This window comes from Brassica napus, chromosome A3 (assembly GCF_020379485.1).
Source record: "Brassica napus cultivar Da-Ae chromosome A3, Da-Ae, whole genome shotgun sequence".
Taxonomy (NCBI): Eukaryota; Viridiplantae; Streptophyta; class Magnoliopsida; order Brassicales; family Brassicaceae; genus Brassica; species Brassica napus.
The window spans coordinates 1,773,293-1,785,915 of NC_063436.1; the positions used below are offsets into that span (position 1 = coordinate 1,773,293).

The window sequence follows — 12,623 nt, forward strand, 5'->3', positions numbered from 1 at the left end:
TAGAGATTATTTAAGACGGGGGAAGTGGAGATTTAACGACACCGGAGAAAAATTCCGGCGATCGGGAAAAGAACAGGAAGATTGATTGATTTAAAGAGTTTTGTGTGTTTTTATTTTTGTCTTGAGAGAGCAGAACGAGGAACAAGAAGGTGAGGAACATCTCTTCTTAAAGGAGATTGATGTCTGCCCGACAAACTCTTTGTGTTTTAATCCACCGTTGATTTGTGATCTGACGGTTGAGATCTGTTTGGTGAAGTTGCCCGATCTAGCTGCCCGGGTAATCTGACATAGACGGTTCGGATCGTGTTAACAATCCGAGCGACAGTTTCGTAGCCGTTGATTCATGAGTCTGTCTTTTTATTTTTTCTTCTTGCAATAACTAAAGAATGGGTAATTTGGTAATTGTGTAATCTGAACGGCCTGACATGGGCCACATTGATATTTTTTATTTTTCTCTCGAGACTTTAGATTTTTACTTTGGCCAGGTCAGCGGCGGGTTTGATGAACACACTCTGTCCATTTGTTTTAGACTAATCATTCCCATCTCCATCATGATTGCATCAAAACTGATAGACACATTATTACAAATGTGAAGCAAAATTAATATGACCGACGGTGAAGCTCACCGGAACGGAAGGGGCAGGGTCAAGAATGACGAAAATACCCCTCTAGAGAAATCTCCTGACCTCTATTTCGCTTAGATTTTGAAACATTTTCGAGCTTTGAAGAGAAAAAATTGTGCCAAAGTAACCCAGATTTCCCAAGATCTCTGTAAAAATCTTGAATATTTCGAATAAAGAGTTTGTAAGGACAAGAGAAAGAGAGAGAGAGAGGGACTGGATCAAGTTGTAAGAAAAATGGAGAAGGAAAGAACGGAGAGTGGCTCAATAATTGAATGAATAAGTTACAATCTGGAATATTTATATTGACGAAGTTTGGTTAAATCTGAACCGTCAGATCCTTGTCTGAAAAAACAATAATTTTCGAATAAGCTTACGTGATGACATGAATATTTAAATACTGGGGAAAACGAGGTCATACCCGTAAATAAGCGAGTCGCTGGATGTTTTATATGTAAGAGTTGCGTCTATCCCCAAACACAACCGATGTGTGGACCATATCTCAGAGAAATGTGGGATCCACGACAGCTCACCCTCCTCCGTAGCATAATCTCTCCACGACCACACGCATTGCTAGACTGCGTGCGTCTCACACTCCATTAGCTCGTGGATTTTTCTACTTTTTTTTCTTTTTTTTTTTAAGAAAAAAAAACATTTATTTCTCTTTTTCCGGATCACAAGTTCCTTAAAACAACCGATGATTCTCAGCTGAGGCCCATTATAGCCCATGCATATAAGGTTTTCACATGATAAGTTATTTTTTTTTAAGCTACTCACATCTAAATGTCCCAAGAACAAGTCTTGGATCTCCAGAGGAATCACTTTAAGAATCATTTAAATAGCTGCGTTCTAAGGTAGAAGAACAACACATACAAAGTTAATCAAGTGAAATACTATTTTGAAAGTATCCCTCAATAATGTCTATGAAATTTTGCTCCCGGAGTAACCAAAATTGTAAGAAGACAACCAACAAACGAGTTCAATTCTAAGTGTTCTCTCGGGGTCTCTAACCTTGTTCATTTGTCTATTTATCAATAACCAACCACGAGTCAACGACTTAATAAAACGTTCGGACCCAACAACCCAAAAAAGTTTTAACAAGTATCAAGTTCAGGCCCAAAATAAAAGCCCAAAGTCAGCCCACCCAGCTTTTGACCTAATGATCTTCTTCCTTGTGTCCTTTAAATAGCTGCGTCAAACTTTGATACTCTCTATTCATGTTCTAAAAGTATCAGCTTTATCGTTCAGAGTAAACATTGCATTCAATCTATGTCTCAATAGATCTGTGTTTTGTTTTGTTATGTTCTGTGCGATATGTGTTCATGTGTTTCTTACTGTTAGTTTAGATTTGAAACTGGGACTGGAGTTTGACTCTTTAGCTTTATAACAATGCTTTAGAGATGAATGCAGCGCCCTAAATAAAAAAGACCACAATCGGAGATCTGTTTCAGTTTCTGTCCCAATATCGTTTATTGATATTGGGATCTGAGATAGATCTCACATAGTTTCGTCTTGTTTTTTTTCTTTGTGTTTGATTTGATTATATGTGATTATGATGATTATATGGAGCGGTGATTCAGGCAGCCTACTTGTTAAATAAACAATGACATGAGAGGTGTTTAACTGCTCCTAGATAAAACTATGCTTCTGCTCTTCAGGCTTGCTGAGATTTTGTCTTTGAAGCTGGTCTAGTAAGTCTTAAGCACATTCTTTGCTCCTCCCAGTCATATTATAGTCCTTGCTAATAAATGTTTATCCGGTCGGATTCGAAATGGTCTAGTTATTAGCTCAATGATTCATTACAGCTAATTTAGGTCTTGTTTTCTCTTTGAGATGATCAATTGCCTCCCAATCTCCCTGACAATAAACTCGCAAAGGGATTCGTTGTTCTTTTCGGCCCATTTACGTAATCCTCTTTTTGTGATGGGCCTTCTTGACTAGTACATTGTTGTTAGGGTCGATTATTATAAAACGTTCCCGAGAATTATCGAATATTAACGTAGAAATGAATATGTAGTTGACAAATTAATTGCTTAGAGAGATTATAAATTAAAACAGTGAAACATAATTAGAGAAGAAATTCGAAATCGTCCCCAAGTGATTCGAAGACTAGAGCTTTTCATAAACAAAAAATATTGAGAAGAAATTCGGAATTGTCCCCAAGTGATTCGAAGACCATTCGGGAGATTTTGGTGGAATCGGAAACTTCGTGACTCTTGAGTACGTCTCTGAGCTTGCCTTTGATGCTATGGATCTTTGGACCTGTTCTTGTGTTCTTGAGCTATGCGTTGATGGTTCCTATTCTTTATAATCTCGATTTTGTGTTTACGGTGAGCAGTAAAGAGAAGGGTAAAGTTGACTGCTTCAGACGATCATTTATCTCCTTCGTTATATATATGATTAGTAATTAATGATAATGAACTTGTTTTTGATTAATCAGAAATGTCTTTCGAAGTGTTTTGTAAACCCGGTATTTTTGAACTGTTGAGTAAAGACACTTGAGTCTTGACGAATGTTGTTCGCAAGGTTATATTAAACTTCATTATTGACTATTTTTGAGGGGTTAATTTTTATATGCCTCTTTCTTAGAAGTATGTTGCATTTTCTACGTTGAGTGTAGGCACGTTTGGCTTCGAGGTCGCTTCGTTGTGATTCTCATTGAAGCGTGCTTCATATTTCAATCCTCACATCGAAATTATCTCTTAGTTGGGTGGTCAAAATCCTTTGGTACAAAATGGCTCTCAGGAATTCTCATAGGCGTTGTTGTTGTTCGGGTGTGTCCGAGCCATTGTGGACAATGCAAGAGAAGAGAACCCACAACCACAAGGTGATGAAGCCTATAGCACCTCTTGTTGAGAAATGACTCCTTGAGTCAAACCTGCGAATGAAATACTGAAAGACAGTGAGAAGAAGAACAATAATAAGCAAGAAGAAGAAGAGAATCGTAAGTGGAAGAAGAAAATACAAGTCAGCACCAAGTCAAACTCTGAAGTTAAATTTATATCAAACCGTAACAAGAAACTAGTCAAGTTTTTAGTTGGTTAGTTTGTTCACTAAATTAAAAGTCCAAGAGTTGTCTTATGGAGTTGTTAAGAGTGAGCTAGTATTAGATGACTGTAGCGATGATAGATGTCATAATTATAGTTAGTAGGAAAGTTAGTATAAGAATGTAGGAATGATCGTATGTAAAGCGTAAGCAAGTATGAATTGTTTGTTGAAGTAAAAAAAAAATTAAATGATGAAGACTTGAATTCATAGTTCAGTAAGTTTTGGTCAAAGTGTAAAGGATGTAGTCGAAATTGTGTAAACGATGCTTCTGTTCTATGAAACTCAGGGATAATTAATTAACTGTGACCAGTAATTTCAAGTTACAACCATTAGAATCGGCAACCGTTATCACAAATCATAATTAAGTATATAAATTAGAATTAACTTAAGGTTCTGATTGTTTTGGCCTTAATGTAAGTATGTGACCAAAACAAAACAAATCATAATCTTATTTGTCACACATGACACACAAGCCAAAATATCAAATTAGAATATAACTAGTGTTATCTCCCGTGCTACGCACGGAAATATTCGGGTAATGGCGATGTTCAAGCTGTGCATATGACAATGATGAGGGTATGCATGTGTGTGATATTTGCGGTGTTATTCGTCATTCAGTGGCTAGTGGAAATCAAATTATTAAAAAGAGTATATGTACTATCTTTCTATCTTCCAAACTATAGTAATGAGACTTTGTTGTTTATATTAGTCAGAAAAGCTAATTGTTGACTAATGGTCAATGGTAACATTAGCTCGCTTCCTCACTCGTCTTCCATGTCCATAACTTCCACCTATACAAAACGATATCCTCTAAAGCTCCTTGAAATCGGCAGCAAAAGCATTCCTCTGCGTAGTAATCCTCTTAAGCTTTCTAATTGAAAAGAGAGCCATAAAGGAGATGGCTATTTTGAGAACTTCAAGCTTAAAGACGATTGTACTATGCGTTGGACACTCGACTAGTCCACACGAGATTTGAAACCTCCTGCATGATACCAAGGGTTTCAAGCCCATCGCTTAACAACATATTATTTGGCCTTAAGTTACATACTTACATTGTTTTGTTTTGTTCTCTTTTAATAAGATAGATATGGCATTTGATAAAAAAAAGGCGCTATATATGGCATTTTGTTTTGTCCAAAACTAATAGGTTCTTAGCCAAAAAAAACAAATGGGTTAATGTTAAAGAAAAAATATTTCCATGTTATCCTCAGATCAATATCAAAACATCTCTCGAAAACAATAAGTTGTTGGTCCAGAGCATACAGGCCCATTAAACGCCCAAATTAATTAAACTATCCAACCGGATCCCGAATCCGGACCCAAACCTTGATCCGGATCCTTCCTCTTCGGCTCCATCGCCTGTAATAATCAATTCGCAGGCGGAGAAGCTGGAAGGAGCTTAGAAACAAAACGATGCCTCGTAAAGGATTCTCCAATTTCGATGATTATGATGATGGTTTCGACGATGATTATGACTATGACTATGATGATGATGATGAACATGGTAAACATCTTCCGCATTCCCATCTTGTGAGTCTGTTGTTGTTGTGGCTTAATTGATCTCTTTTGTATGGGCTCTGCAGAAGAATCTGAACAGAAGGAAGTAGAAATAGCTCAGCAAGGGGTTTGGAGATGTGGAATCTGTACATATGACAATGATGAGAGTATGAATGTGTGTGATATCTGCGGTGCTATTCGTCATGATACAGTGGCTGGTGGAAACCAAACTATCATTAACAACAATACAGGTACTGTCTCTTCTATCCTCAAATCTATTTTAGTGAACACTTTGTTGTTTGTATTAGTCAGAGAAGCTAGTTGTTGTTAGAGCATCTCCAACCCCATTATATTTTTCATTCTAAAATAGATTTTAGAGTAAAAAATGCTCCAATGGTACTCTATTTTTTACTCTATAATAGAGTAAAAAATAGGTTTACTCCAAATATAGAGTAATTTGTTTTTTTTTGTTCATCACTCTATTTTCTACTCTAAAATAGAGTACCATTGGAGCAAACTCAAACTCTATTATAGAGTTACTCTATTTTAGAGTAAAAAATAGAGTAAGCCATTGGAGATGGTCTTACTACAGTGAGTTTGTTTTCTGAGGTCACTTGGTTGAGATATTGTTATATGTTTGATAAAAGTAGTGATTTTGGCTATCTCTAGGTGTTTGTTATAGAATATATGTGTGTCTGTGCAATTGATGGTAGAGTCAATGGTATCCAAATTCTTCTTATTGTTTTTTTCCTCGCTAGAATTGGACCTATATGATTTATTTTGAGAATCTCAGGTGATGCTAGTGATAACTGAAGTTATGGTTCTAGTCTAATAAGGATTTTCCTTTTTTTTGATTTTTCCTTATTTCAGTAGGATTCTGTTTATATTTAATTTCCTTGTTGGATTTGGTGTTTATCTTTTCTTATAAATTGGGATGAATATCGACTGTGACAATCATTCAATATTTTAGACTTCTCTTTGGGAGTGTTCTACTTTGGAATTTCTGTTTTCGTCTAGTTGATTTTTCCATTGGTGGATTTTAACTCTTAACAGCAAGCATGAAGCAGAAAGAGAGGCAAGATACGTCAGTACATAACCCTCTAAAGAAAGAAAGAGATAGATCAGAAACTAGCTCCCAAGGCAGACACGCTCATATTGGCGGCGTAAAATCTAGCAAAAGTGTGCCAAAAGCAAAAGCAGATTCGTCTCATGAGACAACTTCTTCCTCAAAAAATATGGAGGCGTCAGAGAGTCTTACTAGTACTATGAACAAGATGTCTTTGACTGGGGAAGCAGAAACCTCCAGAGATATTAAAAGTAGAAGCGCAAGATCAAAATCAAACCATAAGCCAGAGGAGTGGATGCTTCTTGATAAAGAATCAGATATACTAACTCAACTTAATCTCGCCATCGTGAGTTTCTTGGACTATTATACTGATTTTTTTCTTTCTCTAATGCGGATTACTGATTATTTGCAATCTGATTGTAGGTTGGACATGTTGATTCAGGCAAATCAACGCTTTCAGGTAGACTACTGCATCTACTAGGAAGAATCTCTCAAAAGCAAATGCACAAGTTTGAGAAAGAAGCAAAGCTGCAGGGCAAGGGGTCCTTTGCATATGCCTGGGCATTGGACGAGAGTGCTGAAGAGAGGGAAAGAGGGATCACAATGACAGTGGCGGTTGCTTACTTCAACACCAAACGACACCATGTTGTTTTGCTAGACTCTCCTGGACACAAAGACTTTGTTCCCAACATGATAGCAGGAGCAACGCAAGCAGATGCGGCGATTCTCGTCGTGGATGCATCCATCGGTGCTTTTGAAGCTGGTTTTGATAATTTGAAAGGACAGACGAGGGAGCATGCGCGTGTTCTTAGAGGCTTTGGCGTGGAGCAAGTCATAGTCGCAGTTAACAAAATGGATATTGTTGGGTATTCCAAGGACAGGTTTGATTTGATTAGGCAGCATGTTGGATCTTTTCTTCAGTCGTGTCGGTTTAAAGAGTCGTCTCTGACGTGGGTTCCTTTAAGTGCCATGGAGAACCAAAATTTGGTTTCTGCTCCCTCTGAAAGCCGCCTATCCTCATGGTACCAAGGTCCATGTTTATTGGATGCAGTTGACTCTGTTAACTCTCCTGGTAGAGACGTCTCAAAGCCTCTGCTAATGCCTATATGTGACGTTGTGAGATCAAACTCACATGGGCAGGTATCTGCATGTGGCAAACTTGAAGCTGGAGCTGTTCGGTCAGGATCCAAGGTACACAACTACTACTTTGTCTGTTCTCTTTTGTTGTCATTAGCTTTAAATCGATTATGGATGTGCCTTTAGTATCTTGTTTAAGGATTCACTGCGTCAACTAATGTCTTACATTACTGGAACTTTTTGCTAGATAATGGTTATGCCATCAGGAGAGCAAGGAACCGTGCGGTCTCTGGAGCGTGACTCTCAGGGTTGCACCATCGCGAGAGCTGGAGATAACGTAGCTATAGCTTTGCAAGGGATCGATGCAAATCAAGTGATGGCAGGAGGTGTGCTGTGCCATCCTGATTACCCGGTTTCAGTAGCAACTCATTTGGAGTTGATGGTGCTCGTCTTGGAAGGTGCAACACCGATCTTGCTCGGTTCTCAGGTAAATAAAAGAAGGCCCTCTCTCTCTCATTTGGTATAATGTTTTCTGACCCTTTCCAATTGAAAAATCATATCTCAATTGTAGTTGGAGTTTCATGTGCACCATGCAAAGGAAGCAGCAACAGTTGTGAAGCTTGTGGCAATGCTTGATCCGAAAACAGGGGAGCCGACAAAGAAGTCTCCTCGTTGTCTAACTGCTAAACAAAGTGCAATGCTTGAGGTTTGTAATCTCTCACTTGACTTTTTTTTTTGTGTAACATTACAAAAACTGCTTTGTATGACAATGTTTTGCTGTAATAATCTGCAGGTGAGTCTTCATTATCCAGTTTGTGTGGAGACATTTTCTGAAAGTAGAGCTCTTGGGAGAGTGTTCCTTAGATCATCAGGAAGAACAGTCGCAATGGGCAAAGTAACTCGGATCATCCAAGACTCTTAAAAATCCTCAACTGTTGTAAAATTTTGTTTGTTCATTAGAAATTGAGTCATCTTATCTTTTGTCTGCAATACTTGCGAAATATCCTAAAATCGGTTTAATCTTTTTTTTAAAAAATTTCAAAGTGTACTTTTATTTAAAATGAAGAATAAAAAACAAGATTTTGTATGAAGAATACAGAAAAAGAAAGTGTAGTATAAACTACAAAATGTTTCAGGTACAAATCAAAAGTTGAGCTTTGTTACAAGTGGAAATTGTCACCTGATCTTATATGCCTATTTGTACCCAACTGGGACAAAAGAAAAAAAAGTGTTTTATGTACAAAAGAAGAGAAGTAGAGAGAGAACAAGATGATGTAGAGACAAGCACTTGGTGAAGACGAAAGAGAAACAATGTATCTGCATCATCTTGGAATCATCTCACAAAGCTAAAGCTAGGTGTGGCGTGTTATCACTACAACGACTTCTCCTCCTCCGCAGAGGTTTTGCAGATAGGGCACCAATTCTTCATCCGCAGCCATTGTTGTACACAGCTCACATGGTACATATGTTCACATGGCATAGTCCCTACTTCATCTCCATCAACATACTCTTCCTGCGTAGCATATATATAAATAGATAACAACATTAACCTCTTAATTCTTTACACTAAAACCCTTACACTACATTGTCTTATATCAGTTAAGATACTAGGAAAACTAGTGGATTAATTTGTAGTTTGGGGTAGAAAGTAAATAAAAAGAGAGACCTGGCAAATACTGCACTTGATATCATCATCCTTTTTCAGAGAAATGGCACCAGTTTCATCTGTCTCCTGATAGATGCTTCTCTTTAGGCTTCTAGAGAGTGCTTCTTCGCTTAGAGCTGTGCTCACTGTACCCATTTCATCTCCCAAAGCTAGTAGTTCCTGAAAATTTTGTGTAAACATGATTTTAGTTTCCGCAGACTTTTGACTGTTAAGCTAAAAATGGGGAAATACTAGCCAAAGGGTGCAAGATTGACCTCATATGACATGTTATCAATGTCAAGCCTCATGTCGCTATGCTGATCGTAGAATCTGATCATATCACTTAAGAATAGATTCGTCTCTAAAGAGGCCAGTTGCTGTGGGAAAAGAAGTAGAAACGTCAGAAACACGGACAAAACATGTTCACATCAAAAGACCAAGCTGGCTTGTAATTACCTCATATGTAAGCTCTTGATCATGTTCAACTCTCTCCAGGGCCAAAAGTATCTGAGACATTTTCAAGATAGTGTTAGCAAACACACAGGAACATGCCAAAGCTTATATAATGAAATCAGACAACAAGGTGATGGTAACTTCTTACCTCAGCAATTCCATTAATGTTGTAGCGACTTAAACCATCCCGGTTCACCAAAGAAGGGCTACCAGGCATCATGCTACGTAACCGGCCGGTACTCCTGTTCTGCCTACTGTAACTATTTGATGAACGAGAAGAACTGGAATTGATTGGTGTTGCACGGTGAGGTGTTTGTCTAGAGGTAACAGGGGATGCAACAGCTCCACGTCGTCCTGATCTACTACTTGAAACAACACTATTATCCCTGATAGTTGGTGGTACTGTACGATTCCTTCTGTTATCAGAGAGTGTGATGCCGTTTCCACGAGAAGAACTTTGATTCATTCCCGTTAACATTGACATGCTACTCTTACTGCCTTTGCTAGAGGAGCTGCTCTCTCCATCAGAGTTTTTCTTTTTACTCGCACTGATTTTTGTTGCCGAGCTTGAGCTAGTTGGAAGAACATTAGACATAGAGTTGCACCTCAAGTTCCTCAATCCATTCCTGCTCAGACCACCTCTTACAGTGCGGTCGCTACCAGAGGATGAAGAAACCGAGGGACCCACTCGAGTGTCCAAGTCAGATTCCTGATGACTACATGTGCTTGTTCCTCTACTTGATCTTCCTGCCTTTGTCATTACCACTCCTCCAGAAACAGTGTTTTGAGACTGAATGCCTCTTTTAGTCTTTAGGCGTGGAAGGATGGGCTTAGCTGCAGCTAAATCATCATGAACACTGCTCGTCTCCGAAGAATCTGTCTCCAAATTAGACGACGGCTGTCTCCTACCTTTGGCTGGCTTTCTTAAGTATCCAAATCCACCCGGAGTAGTTCGAGATGAACTCCCAGCAATTTCCTTTCCATTTGAGGAAGAACAAATCGGAGGCCGACCAACTTTCCTGTTGTTGTCCGTAAAGCCAATCCGGGGAGTTACCTTTGCACTACAACCAGTATGTCTGCAGAAAGAGACATTATTTTCATCTTTCTTGTACATATTCTCACGTAGTACAGGGCCGCTTGCTTTTCCTGGCACAACCAATCGTTTACCCGCACATCTATCCATGAGTTAAAGAAACCCTTTTCCTTCAAGAGAAAAAAAAAAACAATATTGTTTTTGAGATACCTGATTAAAAGTGCATCCAGCGTGAGCTCAAATAGAATATTCAAGTAACACCAAACAAAAATTTAACAAACAATGCCAAAGCTTTAAGAACAATCTTCCACCAAATAAAAAAACAAGCCAGGTGTTTATTCAAGAGCAAAACACCAGGTGTTTATAACGTGATGAATCATAAACATCAGGCCACGAACCTGATTCTGTGATCGTGAAAAGAGAGAGAGGTGATCAAAAACACGAGTTAAAGAAACCGAAAGAGAGAAAAGAGAGAGGTGAGTAATGGTCCCATCCAAGAGCAAAAAACAAAGGGCCTTCATTCTAAAAACACGGACTTTCCATTAATCACAATGACTCTTTATTCCCCCGTGATTCAAGCTTTCACCAATCAGACACCACCTCAAAAACTCAAAACAGAGAGAGAGAGACGTATATAGATACAACACTAAAGAGAAACTCTGCCCCTTTCAAAAGTTACCGATCAGAGCTAACACAACAATAACACTAATCTAACTATAAATTGACCTTTGAACCAACAAAAAAACTTGTGCCAAAACTGAAAATTCAATCCACAGATAGAAACAGTAACATTACAAGCGCAAAGAGAGAATCTGAAACAAACATATGAACTATTTTCTCGCGATCGTCTTACCGAGAGAGAAACTTCGGGAGTTACCTTTTTTTCCTTTTCCGAGCAACGATTCTCCGCCGTCTGTTAAATTAACAAAAGAAAACGCGGAGAGCTACAGAGAAGACGATATATAATTTAGAAAGTTTTAATCTTTGTCAGAAAATAAAGTTTTAATTTAAAGTGATGTAACAAACGTGGAAAAAGCGGTTAGAAAGATCAGGGCCGTTAGTTTCGGGTTTGGTTCATTGGACGCTAAAGATGGACGGCTGAGATCCACACTAGCGTCGCCATCATACGGCGGAAGAGCCAAAACAACACCGTTGTCGTTAGCGGCGTTACGTACTCTAGACGGAATGATATTTGAATTAAATTTCTCTTGTTTTTTTTGTTGAAACTAATCGAGTTTGAAACTAATTAAGGGAAAATTGCTAAAAGAGAACAAAAAAACAAGGTTGTTGTCCCCTTAGTATAAAACCAACATAAAGTTGTCTCAATAGTATAATTTTTCTCATAATCCCAAAACTAACCCTATATTTAATCTAATTAAACACAATTTAAAAGTTAATTTGAATTTAAAAAAAAGTTAATGGAAAAAAGGTAAAAAACAGTTGAAAGGCAATCGAAAAAAAAAAGAGGTATAGATATGCATCATAGAGAACAAGAATTTGTGAGAAGAATCAAAAAGAAAAACTATGTAAAAACCATAGATTGATGAGGAAGAGAATGAATAATCTTTTTTTTTTAATTTTTTAAGTAAAATCGACTATAACACGTTTTAGAAAGTTAAAATATTTCTAAGAGATTTTTAGAATATTTTGTTAACTGAAATTTCATTAATTTTCGCAAAAAATCAAGTATTCTTATCCGTAGAAGGCGACTTCTAAAAGTTTAGAAGAATGATAAAAATTCTGAATACACTTTCTACTTTGAGTAGACGTAAGATTACATTGTAGAAAACACATTCTCCGAAATTTAGAATACTTTATAAAAGTAGAAGATGCATTCGGAAGGAAAGTGGATACCTTTACGATTAGTAGAATGTGCATTCCTCTTTTTTAGAAATTTAGTAAATAGTAAAATGAGCGTTCTAAAAGAAGTAGATGAACGTGTTTATTTTAGAAATCGTTTTCTACTATACCATTTTTCATAGAAGACGCATTCTACTTTTAGTAGAACGTATTTTAAAAATCTTATTTACCAAGTTTTTGAACAAAAGAAAATTACCAGCTTGTGTATATGGATGTTTTATTAATTGTTTATATTTTTAATAATTTTTTTGATTCATAAAATTATTTATTTCATTAGTTTTCAGAAATACAAAGGATAAAAAGAAGAAAAACTAGACAAAATTG

The 12,623-nt window shown here is 37.4% G+C and overlaps 2 protein-coding genes and 1 non-coding gene across 5 annotated transcripts; 2 read left to right on the forward strand and 1 right to left on the reverse strand.

The window, feature by feature from the left end:
- Positions 1-2,198: 2,198 nt before the first annotated feature.
- Positions 2,199-2,329, forward strand: LOC125607326. Its single transcript, XR_007338486.1, has one exon. It is a non-coding gene; the product is annotated as a small nucleolar RNA snoR77 (small nucleolar RNA).
- A 2,627-nt stretch (positions 2,330-4,956) lies between these two features.
- Positions 4,957-8,399, forward strand: LOC106430228 (HBS1-like protein). The gene is made up of 7 exons (XM_013870997.3): positions 4,957-5,172; positions 5,252-5,416; positions 6,219-6,577; positions 6,655-7,422; positions 7,556-7,795; positions 7,880-8,014; positions 8,102-8,399. Exons 1-7 carry the CDS (start codon positions 5,082-5,084, stop codon positions 8,228-8,230), a joined length of 1,887 nt encoding a protein of 628 aa, XP_013726451.2. The 5' UTR covers positions 4,957-5,081; the 3' UTR covers positions 8,231-8,399.
- Positions 8,400-8,402: 3 nt separating this feature from the next.
- Positions 8,403-11,429, reverse strand: LOC106430239 (E3 ubiquitin-protein ligase MBR2-like). Of its 3 annotated transcripts, none has more exons than XM_013871006.3 (6): positions 11,317-11,429; positions 9,555-10,609; positions 9,410-9,460; positions 9,229-9,330; positions 8,975-9,133; positions 8,403-8,821 (listed from the first exon to the last, which is right to left on the reverse strand). In XM_013871006.3, the coding sequence occupies exons 2-6, from the start codon at positions 10,587-10,589 to the stop codon at positions 8,681-8,683; spliced, it is 1,488 nt and encodes a 495-aa protein (XP_013726460.2). In that variant the 5' UTR covers positions 10,590-10,609; positions 11,317-11,429; the 3' UTR covers positions 8,403-8,680. The 3 variants fall into 3 exon arrangements, with proteins under 3 accessions (XP_013726460.2, XP_048625326.1, XP_048625331.1); XM_048769369.1 differs by having other exon boundaries at positions 11,293-11,421; XM_048769374.1 differs by lacking the exon at positions 11,317-11,429 and adding an exon at positions 10,650-11,235 and having other exon boundaries at positions 9,555-10,552.
- Positions 11,430-12,623: the final 1,194 nt, after the last annotated feature.

What these genes read in the sequence shown, in the direction of transcription:
- LOC106430228 (XM_013870997.3), top strand. Translation starts at nt 5,082, where the DNA reads ATGCCTCGTAAAGGATTCTCCAATTTCGATGATTATGATGATGGTTTC. An exon ending in CTCAACTTAATCTCGCCATC is followed by an intron (nt 6,578 to 6,654) that starts GTGAGTTTCTTG and finishes ATCTGATTGTAG; the next exon opens with GTTGGACATGTTGATTCAGG. An exon ending in AACAAAGTGCAATGCTTGAG is followed by an intron (nt 8,015 to 8,101) that starts GTTTGTAATCTC and finishes AATAATCTGCAG; the next exon opens with GTGAGTCTTCATTATCCAGT.
- LOC106430239 (XM_013871006.3), bottom strand. Translation starts at nt 10,589, where the DNA reads ATGGATAGATGTGCGGGTAAACGATTGGTTGTGCCAGGAAAAGCAAGC. An exon ending in ACATTAATGGAATTGCTGAG is followed by an intron (nt 9,461 to 9,554) that starts GTAAGAAGTTAC and finishes AAAATGTCTCAG; the next exon opens with ATACTTTTGGCCCTGGAGAG. An exon ending in TTGATAACATGTCATATGAG is followed by an intron (nt 9,134 to 9,228) that starts GTCAATCTTGCA and finishes CAAAATTTTCAG; the next exon opens with GAACTACTAGCTTTGGGAGA.